Source organism: Poecile atricapillus, chromosome Z, assembly GCF_030490865.1.
Source record: "Poecile atricapillus isolate bPoeAtr1 chromosome Z, bPoeAtr1.hap1, whole genome shotgun sequence".
Lineage (NCBI taxonomy): Eukaryota > Metazoa > Chordata > Aves > Passeriformes > Paridae > Poecile > Poecile atricapillus.
Window position 1 is genome coordinate 61,083,215 of NC_081289.1, and position 16,988 is coordinate 61,100,202.

Below are 16,988 nucleotides of genomic sequence, written 5' to 3' on the forward strand. Positions count from 1 at the left end.
TTAATTATAAGTGTAACTTATTTAAGTGCAACTTAATTATTCTGAGTAATTGTCACAAAGACAATGTAAACCTAACTGACACTGAAGAAAATCACCCACCTAATTTTATTCCAGTGTTTTCACATTTAGAATAGGTAATAAGAATAAACAAAAAAATACTATATACTCACTTGGATCAGATTTAGAAAATGTATCTCTGTCCAAAAGATTTCTATAAAAAAAAAGAGAAAATAATCTTAGGTATAAAAAAAATTGTGAAATATGCAAATCAGATACCAATGCACATATGTTTTCAACGTTTTTAATCAAGAGTCAGCTTAGTCTTCTCCCCTCCTAATACACAAGACTTAGTCAGCACTAACACTGGAGTCAGTTTACGTTTCATTTTATTATCCATTTTGGATTTGAGTAAACTGTGCTCATACACTTCAAAACCATGAATCAAAGAACAACCACATGTACATTATATATACATGTAACAGGCACCAGGAAGAGAAACACCTTTAAATCACAAAGGCCTACCAAAGATTAACTTGCCAGTTCAACCCAAAAACCTTAGAGTTTACTTAAAAGAATGGCTATGAGACTTCAGAGCCATCAGGAAGTATCTCTAAGAATCTGTCATGGACAAGTAAGGTAAAGAGAACTTATCCATACATAGGACACACATAGGAATAAACATTAATTTTGTTTTGGAATGCAGTCCCAATACCACAACCACACTCCAGCCAGCTGAGAATCATGCACAGATGAATGGACTTAAATTAACAATTCTAAAGAATCAGGACTGACCAGAAACCATTTTCAGAATAGTTACCAACATTCCGTCATTCAAAAAAAAAAAAAAAAAATTAAAATAAACAAATTTTTAAAATTGTCTTGACAGACTAGAAAAATGTTCTGAAAACAGAATGCCATTGAAAAGGGACAAGAAAGAGCTATTAAACTTTGGAAGGTATTAACAGAAAAAATGCAGCATAACTACATGAAGCTGGATATACAGTAATTATGTCAAAAATAGTCCTAGACATCACAGTCAACCACAAACTGAATGCAAGTCAGGAGTCTTGTACCTTCGGGAAAAAGGCATAATGGAATATACAAACAAAAATTTTGTCCACGCTAGACTAATTGTCTGGTCTTCATAATACTGATAAACACTCAATTCAAGCAATAATGTTTTGGACACTCCAATTTCTTGCAATCTAAAACACACATGGAGCTAGCGGAGTTCAGTGAAAATGGAAATAATCTGAAGTATATAGACTGTATCTATGAGGGAAATACTGCTACAAATTGAAACTGACCTCCATGCAGACAGAGTAAGTAGGAACAGGTTCAACCATAAATTGAATCTTCTGCACCACAGGCACAGAAGTTGAACTTTAGTCCACTGTTTTACTATCTTTCACTGCTAAAGGTGGGAGACATTATGTGAAATCTCCATTGTCTTCAAGAACATGTCAGATAGCTACAATTTCTAGTAAGGTCTTTGACCCTACCCCAGAGCAAAAGGAAGGATTAAATAACCAGTCTACATCCCTTGTAGCTGTTTATTTTAATAACTAGTAGAGCCTCTTCAAGGGTCACCATTAACTACTGTCATTCAGATCTAAATCACATTATTTTTGTGCTACTGAGCAGTGTTTAAAAGTGGATTACTATTTTGTTCAATACAGGTGCTCTAAGAGATTCAATTAAGACTTCAGCAATGAAAAGATATGTATTCCAAATTTAAGTATTGCCAAGTTCACACTCCAGAACAAGCAATATGAACAAAAAAAAAATAGCTTGAAAAGAACATTGGACAGATCTGTTTTATTCAATCTAGTCAAAGTAGGCACTGGCTTTAATATTACTACTTGTGAATACACCTGAATTCTGTACACACTAATGCTTCTGAACTTCTCTAGTCCATTCAGAAGTGTGATTTTTATGCATACAATTATACACAGTGAAACGGTATCCTACCTTAATGAAAATCATGCAAATATAAACTGGAAGTATTAAGAAACCCAGGAAAATCAGTGAACCCAAGTCAGTAGTTGACAACAACTACTACAAACTGCTTTAAAAGACAGTACAACAAGTTCTGCAATATTGGAATTGCCAAAATGAAAACTGCCTCCTATTCCTTCTTAATTATATATACCTAGATATACCATTAATTCCTGGTAACTAGAATTGGATTATCCCAAAATTAATTACAATAAAACTGCAAAATCAGACTTATATGTAAGAAATAGTACATCAGATTTTGGAACATGCCTCCCATACTCACCATTAGAATTCCAAACAATTTTAAATGCTCTGCATGGTGACTATACAGTGACGTTATAATTGGTATGTTAGTGCTTGTCACTGTATATTAGGATTAAGGAATTTTAGTCATGCTCATACAGAGATAAGGTACTTTGAATTCTTTAGATATTTCCTACTCTTGTGTTTTGTTCCCCTCTATTTTTCCATATACATACTAACATGAAGAGTGGCCTGATACTGTAAAGCTTTGTCTGGGAACAGCATAAAAAGCACATAAGAATCTGTAGATGACAATCTACAGGTTCTTAAAGAATCTAAAGATAAAGAATGTTTAATAAGTTAAGAACATTTCTACAGAAGCAGTATCCCTGAAAGGATTGCAAGGGGAGAGACACACAAGCTTAACATTGTAATTCAGTCAGTTTGTGCAATGAACTCGTGGTTTTGAACTACTACAACAACTTACAACACCCTCAAGTCAACCCTTCACACGCTTTCCTGCAAATAAACGTCTTCAGCAAAGTTTGCAGCATGTCTGATTGTCCAAATCATAAAGAGCAAACCAAAACACCAACATAAGAACTTCATAAGCTGTTCAAGCAATGCAGCCAATTTCAAAAGGAACTTTAAAGAAAAAGTGCCAACAGGAAAAAAAAAAAAAAAAAAGAAAAAAAAGAAAGAGTCTGATTTGTCCACTTAATCACCTAACACCTCAATAGGCTGCTCAATTTCATTTGTGTTTTCATTTCAGGGGGATAACAATCAAAGTGCTCCTTTAAATATAAGAAAACTACACAGTACCTACGCATAGGCCAAACTACAGCCACAAGGAATGGCAATGCAAAATAGAAACCAGACTCGATGTATGTCTAGAACTTTAGGTAGTCTTTGTACTCTTAATTTTCAATCACGCTGAACAATACAGAGTGTATTTCTATTTTTTTTTTTTTTCCTGAGAAAAGCATTGCCTTTGGTAGTAAACAATTTTGTCAAAGGAAAGCTCACAAACTCAGAAACCAGAAATATTTGAAACTTCTTTTTCTTTCTCCTAATCAAAGTATTGAGACAAATAGACTTTTATTTTAACTGAGCCTGGTGAGTATATTTTTTGTCTATGCCCATTAAGTCTTCCAGATAAAGGATGCAAAAAGAAAAGAAGTTTCTATCAATTATGAGAGAGGGAAAAAAAACCAAAACTTTTTTCTTGAGAAACATGCATATCAAACACCTATAGCAAGCAAGTTTAGGAACATCTGTACAGAAAGCATTATTCTACCAGCACACACCTTGATGGAATTCATTCTGCACCTGCCCATTTCGGTGTGGACCTTCCAAAACAGTTACAATAGCATAGATTTCTTCTAAGGGAAAAAAAAAATAATAGGAGCCATGGCAATAATGCTGGAAATGCTGGGATAATTTTTCTTCTGTATAATGAGAGCAATTTCCCCAAGGTGGGAAAGAAAGTTATCAGTAAATGGATAAAGTTAAAATGTATTTCACTATGCCTCACAGAATCACTTCGTTCACATAGTTTCATAAACTCCATAAAAACTTATGGAAATAACAGTCCAGTGCTCATGGAGTTTTTTAGAATAGAATGTTTCAGTTGGAAGGAGCCAAAAATGATCATCAAGTCCAGCAGCACAACCACTTCACAGCTCATCAAAGGTTAAAACATGTTATTAAGGGCACTGTCCAAATGCCTCCTAAACACCGCCAGGCTTGGGGCAGCTCTCTAGGAAGCCTGTTCCAGCATTTGACCACCCTCAGTAAAGAAATGCTTCCTAATGCCAAGTGTTTTGTACTGTTTAATCTAAAACAAGTCACGTGTATAAATCAGATGCTTCAAGATTCACTGATCTAGTTAGCAGTGGTAGCTAACCAAAAACCATCACAGCCTGTGCTGCTTCCTACGAGCTCTCACCCACTGCATGCGCTGTACTTATGTCATCAGATACACGCTAAAAAGTAGCATATACTTTCCTTCAAATTTTACTTTATTTTATTCATCAGCATCTGAACTTCCTTCTCTGTAAGTTTCTTTTTTAACCTTTGTTACAACAAACTGCTAAGCAGAAGTAAATCCAATTTCCCCGTCAGAAATTACAGAATTGCAGACTTGAAGAACAGACCACAGTAACTACAGAACTGAGCAGTTTAAGATCTGTTTCTCTAGTTACAAAATTTAAAAAAAAAATTAAAAATCTGTATTGACTGGAAAAAACTTAACTTACACATTGCTTTCAACAGCTCTGAAATTTCTAATGATAAGTATATAGTTCACTTCAGATTAATTTGTCAAAATCTCTCTGGGTGCTACGGCTTTATGTTTCTCTTCCTCTTTAGATTGCATTTAAATGCATGCAAATATTTCTTGGTTTCGAAATAAACCACTCAGCAGTTTGCAAACACAGAAGTTGGTTAGTCATGCAAAATAATTTTTAGAAAATATACATTTTCAATATATCGTATTTGTACTATATATTACAAGCATACACTACTTCTTTCACACTTTTATCAATCCATGGGAAAAGGAGTTGTCCCTAGTTCATTAAAGAAATGCATTTTTGCTTCCCTCACTTAATGATGAGCCCACATCACTTTTCCATGGAAGATCCTGATAAAGAAAGGAGTATGCTAATCACTTTTTAATGTGCAGAATAGTACCCACGGTACTGCTAATTGTAACATAACTGTATTAATCTAGTAGGCAGTGCCCCTCAGCCTTCATGTTATCACTGAACTTGCAAGGCTCAGTCCTAAGATGACGTATGATCCAAAGAGTCCACTCGAGTGAAGAGCCCACTTGACCTACCTGCAGAGTAATTTCACAAACTGCAGTGGCAGTTTAAGTACTCACCTTTTCACAGCTATTTACTCTCTCCTTCTCTATTCTGTCAGAGCACAACAAAGCCAGCTATTAGCCTCCACATCTCTAGATTCAAAATTCCCTGAACCTAGCAGCAGATCAGACAATCTCTCAGAATTTTACCTTCTTGTCAAAATAACTGGTTCTCTTAGAATAGGCTCACAGGTAAGACAACAGTGACTCTACTGACTAACAGGCAATTAGGACCTGTTCCTTTCTGTTCAAACCATCCCCACTCTACGGGGCACTAGAAGAACTGGAAAGAAAGCAAACGTCTCTGATGTGCAAGCCTAAGAAAACATTCACAATACCTCTTCACAACCTTTGGAGAAGTAATTCACAGGAAACAAATAATTTTCAGTTTCATGGTAACTTTCACAGTCAAGCTAAGAATATATTGGTTCAGAAGCCATTAGGGAAAAAAGAAAGGGAGAAGCAATGAGAAGGGTAAGATCAGCAGTGCTTCCATGAGTTTTAAAACAACCCACAGAAAGCCATCTCTGGCTAGATGTATGCAAGCAATTTTAGGATGAAACCTCTATTAAAACTGCAGATTACTCCTGAGGGTTAAAAAACCCCAAAGGAATGGCCAACTTTATTTACTCTAGCAACAGTTTTACAGGAATTCTGTTGAATCAGACAGGAAGTACTGGGTTATAAAAATACACTTGTGCAGATGAAACAGACCTGAACACAATCTTAGACTATTCCAGTTTAAATTTAAAAAAAAAAGACCAATTAGTAGTATCACAAAATGGTGGAACTCTGCTTCAGTACCAACCTAATTTCTATTTGAAACCAACAGCATAAACCATCCAAATTTATGTTGTTAAGGCTGGGAAGGTAAACAGCCTCTGGCTCTGAGCTTCTGGTAATGTATCCCAGGAAATGGCACTAAGGACTGCTGGTGGTCAAAAGCGCTTTTCAATCTAGTGTCAACTCACCACTCCCTTCCAGTTACTTTCACCCAGACCATCCAAACCTATGGATATGCTGCCCTCCTTGAGATCTGATTTCTTTAGGAATGTATAATACAATTAATACAGTGTTTCATTAATGTATAACAACATATAAAACCTACAAATCGGTTTTGCAGTTTTTCTGAAACAACTCTTTAAAAGGTACACCTCAAAAAAGTAATTTTAAAAGGAAATATATACCATCAGTGTAATATTCATCCTTTCTCTGTCAGTGCAGGACTGTTGGTGAGTAAGCCACTGCTCAGATGGCAGAGAAAAAAATGAGGAAAATAATACCACAGAAAGTCTTCATAAAAACCCACAGTCATTGCACATTTCCTAGATCTTTTTCTGCTGCCAGCCTTCCCTGGCATTCTGTACAATTCGGAATAAAATTCTGTATGCCACCATTCTGAGGCCTAGGATGGTGGGCATCAGCTGAGGGAGGGTGTCAAAGTGAGCCACTCACCAGTGTCCCACCTCCTGTCTCAGGAGAACATGAAGTTTACAGTGGTGGCAGGGATGGAAGAGGTGGTCTCAGAAGGAGTATGATGTTGACTTTTTCCTCCGCACTCCAAGGACCCCCACCCTGTGTTAACATGCTCTGACTTCATACATCTGCAACTCCATTCTACGCCCACATTTACTGTACACCGTACACAGCCTGTATTACACCTTACACCTGCTTGAGACCTGCTCTTTCATCACTTTTGGTTTTGCCCAGCTCCCAAACTGCACTTCTTTACCAACCACTGGTGATCTTTTTACAGCACTGGGGTCCCCAGTAAAGGGGACATCCTGAGTACCCTCTTTCCGCCCTCTGCTGCCACACTCCCATCCTGTGCCCCCACATGCAAAGTCTCTGCTATCACCATGACAATGCTCCTCTGCACTACACCATTCTGTGAGGGTCACAAATACATCATACTACACATAGTAACTACTTGCTACTGCTATCTGTTGAAAGAACTATGGCTATACCACACAGTTATACAAGGACAAGCCAAAGGGAAACTAACAAAGCAGTAGCCACCCAGTAACTAGAAAAAAGATACCGGGTTTGGGTTTGCAGCTAAGTAAAACCAAACAAGGCTCCATGTAGGCAAAGGCATGTTCAGACATAACCTGAGAAGTCGTAAGACTTGCGAGGTTATGTGAAACCTGAAGCCTGCATGAGAACTGAAATGTTAAAGGTTAATGACTCAAAACTCAGATTTGTAAAAGCAACAGTTACTTTGCTGAGGCTGAATTTGCACCCCCTGAACAGAGGGGAGGAGAAGAATTTTTGGGTGTGTGGTGAAACCACTGATCTTCCTAAAAACAGCCCAGAGCAGAGGAGGTGCGCACACACCCACCAGAGGATGACCACTACAAACCAAGTTTTGCTTATCAACAATCTCCTTTGTTGAGACAGATAAGGGAAAAGGCCAATAAGAAGCAGATCCTGCAACGTGGGGTTTGGTTTAGGGCAAATTTCAGAGGAAACTTCCAAATGGGTCCCTCGAGAAAGCAGATTCAAGCGGCCCCTCCCCCAGATGGGGAAAAGATTTCCTTGGAGGATAAAAAACAAAAAACCTGTTTATTTTACAAGCAAAGTATTCACAAGCATAAAAAATGAATAATATTAAGCAATAAAACCTCTTGCTGTTCTGAAAAGATGGCAAATTCAGAAAGTCTTTGTCATGAGGCGTAGCTGGGCTCGCTCAGTCTCTCATCGGTCCCTCCTGCCTGGAAAATGCCGTATCCTGGGCCCTGGTGGGCTCGAGGTGTGAGCTCCTGGGATTTGTCTGGGTTTTTGGCCCAGAGCAGGGCCAGTCAGATCCAAGAAAAAGAAAAGCCACAGTCTGGGGAACTTCTCTGCCTCAGCTGGCTAAAAAACTAACTAAAAACAAAGGAGAGCATGCTGTCTATGCTGCAGACAACACAGTCCAGAAGCCGGAATTAGGGGGACCCAGTGCCGTTTCTGAAAACAAACTGAGGGCTTCTTTTCCGCCTTCACTCTCGGAACCACTCTTAAAGGTGCAGAACTTAATATCCAGCATAAACAGAACAGATGATTGGGGATACAAGCATCATAAAGTCACCCTAGGACAGTGGGGTAATGATTTTTATCATCAATGTCCTCTCCTGATGAGACTCAGGTATAAAACCACCCCCTGGGGGAGGTATTGGGACATTCACAGGTAAGCCTGAAGGTATTCATTCTTTCTGCTAAGTCACAACTGGCTCAACCTGTGCAGTCATGAGAAACAGTGGTCATGTCTTAGAAAAGTCCACAAATCTTCGAAGACCCCTGAAGCACCCCCAGACAGGACATGATCCACAGTATTCCATAGAGTAAAACTGCACTCCCAGGGGAGGCACCTGAGCTTTCCCGCCTGAACATATATTAACCCTTCAAATCTTTTTTGGGGGGACTTCTCCACCCCCAACAGATAAAGACTGTGACCACAGCTTTGATAAAGAGACATCAAAATTGCAACAATTAAATCCCGGTGCTGGATGTACAGGTAGTGATATCTTTCGTCTCCTTTTGTATTCTTACCCTTTCTTTCTTTTCCTTGTATATTTTCCTAAGTGATATTTTTATACTTTTGCATAATTATATTCCTACAAATAATAACCAAAGCAGATACATACATCTTTTCCAATGTAACCAAACTGTTCTGAAATAAACCTCTCAGGTGCATACACTGGTCATTCAGTCTTGTTTCATCTAAATTCAGCCCAAGGGATCTAGTAAGAACTTCCAGTTACCGCATCTCAGGGGTGGGTTAAAACAGCCTGTCCCCAGTGTGTGAAAAATCATTCTATGAAAAGCCACTGTCCACAAAGGAGACAGAGGAGTCCTACTGCTCTATTCAAATAAAGGGAGACGAGTCCACCTGGCCCTATGCCTGTGGGGTTTCTCTCTCAAGGTTTCAGAAGGTGCAGCCCCCTTTCATCCTAAAATCTTGGCTGCGTGTTGTCCTCTTCCTCTCTCCACTGGCTGCGGTACTAGGAAGGTACAGCCTTCCCAAACCGACTATCACGTTCCCCCCTTGAACAAGGAATTTTCCTCCAGAGCCCAGAAATTTGGGCTATGTGAGTTCTGCAACAGACTTTGTGCTGACCCATTTGTCTATTACCCTTAAGTTCAGGAGTCAAACTGTCTGGGGTCTGTAGCTTGAGGTTGGCAGAGGCACTAAGACCCATTTCAAAGACATCAACACCCATTTCTCCTTAAGACACTCACCCATGGAATTGCTGGTAAAGACATTAGCACCCATCTTTCGCATCACTAGCTATCCCAAGACAGAACTTCCCGTGCAGACGATCTGCTTTAAATTCTATCAGTCACATGGCTGCTTGTTTAAATTTCAAACAATAGAGACACACAGGTGAAAACTAAACCCTGCACTCTATCAGGAAGGCATCTCCATAACTATGAACACTGTAAATCACTTATATTTTTCCTCATCTGAAACCAAATGGTTGTCTAGGCAGTTTCAGAAAAAAACACGTAAGATTAACCTTCTGTTGCCAGTTGCACATATCTCCATGGACTTTTAATCCAACCTAGAAACACATACACAAAGAAAGCAGGAAAATGGAAATCAGATTTACAATCAAAATTAATTTTATATTCTGTATTTTGTACTATACAGAGTTACAAGCTCGAATAATTCATTATGAATATCTCTTTTATCATTGTATCTTTCTGTGACAGACATGTCTAAAAAATTGTTAGTATTTTAAAAAAAACCCAGAAGGTAAATATGATGACTGGAGAGACATGATCTTGCCAGAAATCAATGCCTAGGACAATCAAAGATATAATTAAACATACTTTTAGGTATTGCATACACTCAGAAGTGGCTGGTTAAGACTTTTAAAGAAAAGGAAACTTTTCTTTAGAGAAGAAAAGGAAAGACTGACAAAGAAAACAAAAAAATCTGAAGTGGTATGCTTTGTTCCAGTGTGCAAGAAACTTGAAATGGAATTATTTCAATTACTGAGAACAGGGGTTGCTTAATTCCATTCAGCTCATTCATTAATGTTAGATTTCTGTACAAGTTGTGAAGTGGCATGGGACTGATCCAAAACAGGCATGAGCAAACAACTATTTCTGTTGAATTAACTGTGACAAGGCGCTTATGGTGCCTTTACGCACACAACGCCTGTTGTGGGAACAGAGGCAGTATAGAGTTTATCCTACATACACCCAGACCAATAAAGACACTGCCTGATTGAACATAAAGCCTTTCAAAGCAGTATTATCACAACAAACGTTATGAATCAGCAAAGTGACCCTGCATGGTGTCACTATTTTACAACAATTCTACCATCTTTCCAACAACCATGTCATCTTGGATACTCTACCAGAAGTCATAAAATTATAAAACTACGGCTCCACTTTCCTACAGATACTAAAAAAACACTCTCAAAAAGATAATTCTGATTGACAAGTCCATAAATAAACATTAAAGTGAGATATAACTAAACTCTTGACTTTTTTATTAACATAAGACTGCAGAACTGCTACAGAATTATCAGGTACTACAGGAAAAAAACCTAGGCCTGTCCACACAGTAACCATGATAAACAGAAATCATAATTATACAGACAAAAAATTAAAAACTTGAACCCCTTAAACTACACTGAACTTTGTATGCCTACACAGAGCACCAACTTCAAGATATGTCTTGCCGTTCTCAGCATGAGATAAACTACTTCAGTCAACACACAGTAACAGCACTAACAGAGGGAAGACAGGAACAGAATATGGAGTTTTTCCAAGACTTAACTAGATTGGAATCAGTGGAGAACATCAATAGAGGGAAAACAGGATGACAGGGACACGGCCTGAAGCTTACCTGAAGCTCACATATGACCACAAGCTTACACACACAACTGGTAAGAGAAGAGTTGTATTTAGACACAGAGCTATAGCCAGCATGCAGTGCAAACACCCCTGCAGAAGAAGAGGAACCTTTGGGCTGGAAAACAGTAGTGAATAAAAGGATAGAGCCCAGCCTATTTCCACTCTTTCTCACAGACTGCAGAGACAAGGTCTTGGTCCTTTACCACATGACAGCTGTGCAAATTTATGCCAGGCAGCAACAAATAAAGATTGCATGGCAGGTGAAAGCAACATCAGACCATGTGATGAAGGGAGAGACAGGGTGCAGAGGGAGATGGCTACTAGAACAATTGATCCAGACAATCATGGACAATTACCAGCACCAGAGGATCCTCTGGGATATACACATAAGTTCTCCTGCTGTATTAGAGCTGGCTCTTGAGTCAAAGACTTCTGCTTCCTGATAAACTACATCTTACAGAGTCAGAAATTAATTGTGAAGTTTTTATTTCATAGGCTCTGAGTAGTAATAACTAGAATTAAATTAATTTCTTACTTTTCTAGCATTTTTTAAATTACAGCTAATGCTGGCATTCAAAAGCCATGGGAATGATATAAAAAGCTTTTAGTCATAAAGAAATCCCAGAAAGAGCATTGCCTGACAACCAAAATATTTCTTGATTTTACAATTTTTACAGAATTTCTCATCCCATGAAATGCATTTCTCCTAAAGGCTACCTGATGTGACCCTGAGGTTAAACCAGGGTGGCTTGAAGAATATCAACTATGTAATGCCATCTGCATAGTGGTGCATCTGGATACTTTGGCAACACTGGCAGTATGAGCATGCAGGCAAACTGGGAAATACTGACAGAGAAACCACATGGAATTGCAAGCTAAAGGAATAGAAACTGTATCATTACTGAATATGAGACAGAAAGACAGAACAAAGGAAAGAAGAATCACAAGTTTACTTTATGGCACCATTTGCACTGCTTCACTCATCAAGTTTCACCACCTGTACAAATGCGAAGAACTTCCCTCATGTCCTATATGGAAAACAAGCAAAAACCCACAAAAAACCAAACAACCCTCCCCAAAAATGCCACAAAACATCACCACAACAATAAAGAACCCCAAAGCCAAACAAAAAGAAAAAAACAAGAAAACAATATAGGAATAAAAATCAGCTATCAACTAACAATTGTTGATGTAAATTAGTGACCACATTGGTCCTACAACTCTTCAGGTATCAAGGAAAAAAACCACCACGATCCAAACTGTTGTTAAAAGCATTTCTCTCCAGGTATTAATGAATACACAACTGCTAATTATTACAAAATTTTCAGCATTCTCTGAATTTTGCAGTTTGCTCTTGCAGTCTTTCACAATTTCATTTAACACCGCATTTCACAAGCTTTAGCCAATGAATGTGTTTACAGATGAATCACAAACGTGTTAACCATTAATCTCTGCCCTAGTGTCACTCATTTTATACTCTGCTTTGAAGCATAATTTTGTAATCAAAAATTGTCATTCAGCACATACAGAAGAAAGGAATCTCCATGGAAATTCCCATCTTTCTGCACTTGACATCAAGACAAATGAAAGAGTTTTAACAAAACTGACATGGATTTTAATGACATCTACAGAGAAAGTGCCGCTGTAAACTATATACTGAAATGAGCTACAAGTAAGGTCAGAATCGATTGCCTATGTTCTATACCTGCATTTCTTTATAACTATCTGATGGATTTTTAAACCACTGTGAAACATGGCAGGTATATACAAATTATACCTGGAATTAAAGGAACTCCCATTAAGTGAGTTGGGTCAAATTCAGCATATATGCTCTGACATCTGTAACTGCGACAGGCTATTTGAAGAACTTAAAAGTAATACTAAAGGTCCTGGATTGCTTTTACACATTACAGCACATCCTTCCTTGAACAACAGTTGGTGCTTGTGAACTTTGCAGAGACAGCCAGCAAGTACAACGGGGTGTTTATATGTCAGCCTGGTGACTGTTTCAGTATTACAAATTTAATCTTACTCTATTTCTCACTGCTTCAGCCTTCTTTTGAAATCCACACTTAATAAAACATCAAATCATACTTTATTTACTAAGGAAAGAGAGGGAGTGGTCTGACAATTTAAGTTTAGAGCACTGCCGTTCTGTCCTGGTAGTAGTACTGGTTAACAGGAACAGCTCCGGGGAGCTACATTATAAAATGAAGCAATGGATCGTAGAAGAAACTCTTGTCTCTTTTCCCATCAGGAAACACACTGACAGTTCAAATTTTCCGCTAGAAGCTGCCAACTCTGCTGCTGAAAGGCGTCACCGCTTTGCAACTACTAGGAAATACTTAAGGAAGTCGCAGAATGTGAACGAGGACACGAATAAAAAACCACACAAATAAAAGTATTTTTTAGACATCTAATGAGAAAATCTCCGCACCACGGAAGAAAACAAGATTTTTGAAATACCGATAAACAAGCGTCAAAAAACAAAACCACAGACACTACATTTGGTGTTACGGGTTGGCATTCCCTCAGTTTCTCGGCAGCAGCGTTACGATACAACATGACGAGGCGACGCAACACACCCGTACTGCTAAGTTTTGCAAGAGAGCCTTGAAGAACGCACGACAGGGTAACTCCGGACGGAAGGTCTCCGTCCCTACCACGGCACTCGGGACAGCTCCAGAAGTTAAATACCTGCCGGATAACGCGCCCTGCGCGCTCACCGAAGCGACTCCCACTCCCCGGCAGCGGCGCGGGCAGGATGCGGGGCGGCAGCGGCCGCTGCCCGTCTCGGCAGAACCCGCAGCCGCCGCGGGAGCCGGCGCTTCGCCCCCGGGGTCCGCCGGCAGCACCCTGCGGCGGACACGCCCGGTGCGCGGCCAGCGGGCTGCAGCGGGCTGGCAGCCGGCCCCGGGCTGCGCCCGGCTCTGCCCGAGAATGCACTGGCAGCTCCCCGGGCTCGGCGCTTCCCGAGGGCAGGAGCGGGAGCGCCTCGCACAGCTCCGGGCATGCGGAGGGCGTCCCGTGCTGCCCTTCTTCTCCCCGCTCCGCCGACAAGCCCGGGGCGAGGGGACCCCTGCCCGTCCGCCCCCTCCGACGCCGCGGGGAGACCGGGTGGCGCGGTCAGGAGCCTCCACCGTACCTGCAGGACACCGAGAGCTCCACCTTGGTGGCCGGGATGCTGGAGCTGAGTACGTTAAAATCCCCCACGGACGCCATCTTCGGAAGCCCACCGCTTCTGCCCGGCTCCTGCCGCCCCGCCGACTTCTCCAGCCCGAACATGGGACAGAGCGGCGCGGGCGGGAACGACGGAGAGAGGGAGGGAGGGAGGAGGCGGCGCCTATTGGCCTCCACAGTGCGACGCCGCTGCCGCCCGTGGTGTGGAGCGCGGTGATCGCGGAACCCCGCTCCCCTCCGCACCCGCGGGATGCGCCCGCCGACTGGAGCGGCGGGGCGGGAGCGGGCCGTGACGTCACCGCGAGCGGGAGCCGCGCGTGCCTGCCCCGGGCGCGGGGAGCCCGACGGCCGGGACGCACCGGAGCCCTCAGGGGAAATGCGGCACCGGAGCCGTCGCGACCCCAGAGCGTGCGGGGCGGGGAAGTGCCCCGCTGGAGGCGTGCCTAGGGTGCGGTCCCGAGCGATTTCGCTCCCGCGCCTTCCCGCTCTCTTCTGCCCTGGTCCCTGCACGGAAACTCCCGCTCCGTCCTGTCCCGCAGGCTGTCCGGGGAATCTCCTCCCGACGCGTTAGCGAATGAGGAACCTCCCCGGTGCCTTCCCCTTGGCTCTGTCACGGGCACTCCCGCTCCGTTCCATCCCGTTCCGCAGGCTGTGCGGGGAATCCCCTCCTTCCGCGTTAGTGCGTGTGCGGGTCCCCGCGCCCCGAGCGAGCGGCGGCTGCAGACAGCGCGTGAGGGCCGAACTTCCAGGCCCGGCGCGGGGTAATCCTCCCGGGGCCGCCGCCGCAAGAGCCCCGGGCGGCGAAGGCGCGAGCAGCGCGGGTAGCGGCGGGCACGGGCGGGCCGCGGGGCAGGGACGGTGCCGCCAGGGGGCGCGGCGGAGCGGCCCTGAGGGCCGGGCGGGCGCTCCTCGGGGCGGGAAAGGGGAAGAGCTCGGTGGCAGCTGCACTCGGAAAGGCAACAGGCATTCCAAGTGCAAAGGAGTCGAGAGAAGAGAGGTGAAGTTACCTTGCTCACTGTGTGCACCGACACACTGAAGAACGGGGGTGTCATTCCCTCACACGTGCGCGGACTCATTCATTTTTTTTCCCCATTTTTTTCCTGTTCATAGTAATTGACAATACAACAGCTCCATCATCTTATATGTATTGTGTTTAATTTGTATCCGTTATTATGTCATCTAAGTAGTCCCCACTATTTATTTCTCATCATAGCAGTTTGAAGAGGGGTGGAAGTGCTACCATTCCCGTGTCACAAGGTGGGAAGTTAAACGCAGGTGAATTGAATGCCATGTCTGTAGTCACACAGTATGTAGGACAGGTCGAAGATATCAACCAGAAATCATGTACTGAATTTCTCTACTCCTCTGTCTGTTAATAGTTTTACATATGGCAATAAAGTTTAATCTGCTTATTTGTAAAAAAAAAACAAACAAAAAAAACCTCCAAAGCCACATCAAAATACATTCATTTTGAATTTAATTTCTAGATTCTTGCTGCTGTAATTCAAGTTCAATGCTTGATCTCAGGTAATACATCAAAATAATGTTAAGAGAACCTGAATGTCGACACCTGATTAGCTCATAGCAAACAGAAGGAACAGCAGTGGGAATGCAGAAGACAATAATGCGTTCTTATGTACAGGACATATATTTCCTGTGCACAGCAGACATCTGAAACACAACTCCATTGGCAGAAACTGAAGGAAGATATCAGTGATATTTTGTTCAGAAACTTCTGACCACGACCCAGTTCTAATCTTCTGGCTCTGTTTTCAGGAGGTTATCACCTGAAGTCTCATTTCTTTATTTTCATTCTCTTGTCCAGAGCAATTTGTTAAGCACAGAGCAATTTCTCATCAGATATCTCCTCTTAAACCAATCTGTCTAAAGTTCTCAGTGCCAAGTTTCTCAAGAAACCACATACCTTCACCAATATTCTAGGTGTGTCTGTAGGCAGCCAAACCAGTATGCCTACAGCTGAAATTGCTTTAAAAAGCCAAACCACAAAACCCAAACAGAAAAACAAGAAATTTAATTCACTACTATCTTTGTCTCTACAGTAGTGTGAAGAGATGGGTGAAGGACCAGTGCTGTCTTGAGAGGCTAATGCCAAGTACAAATAAGCTACTAGATTACTAAAAACTAAAGAACAGTTTTTGAGAAAAAAAAACTGTTTTTCATCTTTATAATATAGTTCCTCCCTCTCTTATAATCCATTATAGGGATCTAAACATGATCAGTGTATCCCACAGGGCATGGCATGAATAACCAGATACGTATGAGGAGTTATTATAGTAAGGATAGTACATCTCTATAAATGATATAACTGTTACAGTACTATAGGTGTGAGTAACTAAAAAGTATATCATGTAAGTATGACATGTTCTTACATTATTCTCTACTAATCCACTTTACTTTTAGTTACGTGGGGGTTTGTTTTGATCCTTTTTTATATTACCTGATCTTAATATTTTATTCTACTTAGAAAAATGGAAGTTGTTGGCGATTGCTGACTCCTTAAATAGAGCACTCTATGAAAATAATGGAGGAGTTAAGGAAATTCAAGTCTTCAAGTGTTGCTGGGGGGATATCCATCTTCTCTCATCATGTTTATAAAGGCACAACTATTTTGTCTTTTAATGTTTCAGCTGAGAGTAAGTACACAGTTCTCATGCACTGAGAGTGATTTATATGGGAAAGAGAAACTAAAAAGTAAACCAAGGGGTAGTTGAAAGATATACAACAATGGGACTAAATATACATTATTATCATTCCAGACAGGCAGCTTGTGTTTTCTCATTCTTAAATGGCACTAAGGTGTGGGGACTGGAACAATGCCCAAGTATTAGGA

The 16,988-nt window shown here is 41.4% G+C and overlaps 1 protein-coding gene across 4 annotated transcripts in view; it reads right to left on the minus strand.

The window, feature by feature from the left end:
* Window positions 1-14,246, minus strand: part of LOC131573386 (copine-8) — a 72,600-nt gene extending 58,354 nt beyond the window's left edge. For all 4 annotated transcript variants that reach the window (XR_009276186.1, XR_009276187.1, XM_058827309.1 and 1 more), the window contains exons 1-2: window positions 14,103-14,246; window positions 171-211 (exon numbers count right to left, since the gene is read on the minus strand). Coding sequence is in view for 2 of the 4 variants with exons in the window: in XM_058827309.1 (XP_058683292.1) it covers window positions 171-211; window positions 14,103-14,242 (181 nt within the window). In the remaining 2 variants the exon portion in view is untranslated. The remainder of the gene's footprint in view (window positions 1-170; window positions 212-14,102) is intronic.
* Window positions 14,247-16,988: the final 2,742 nt, after the last annotated feature.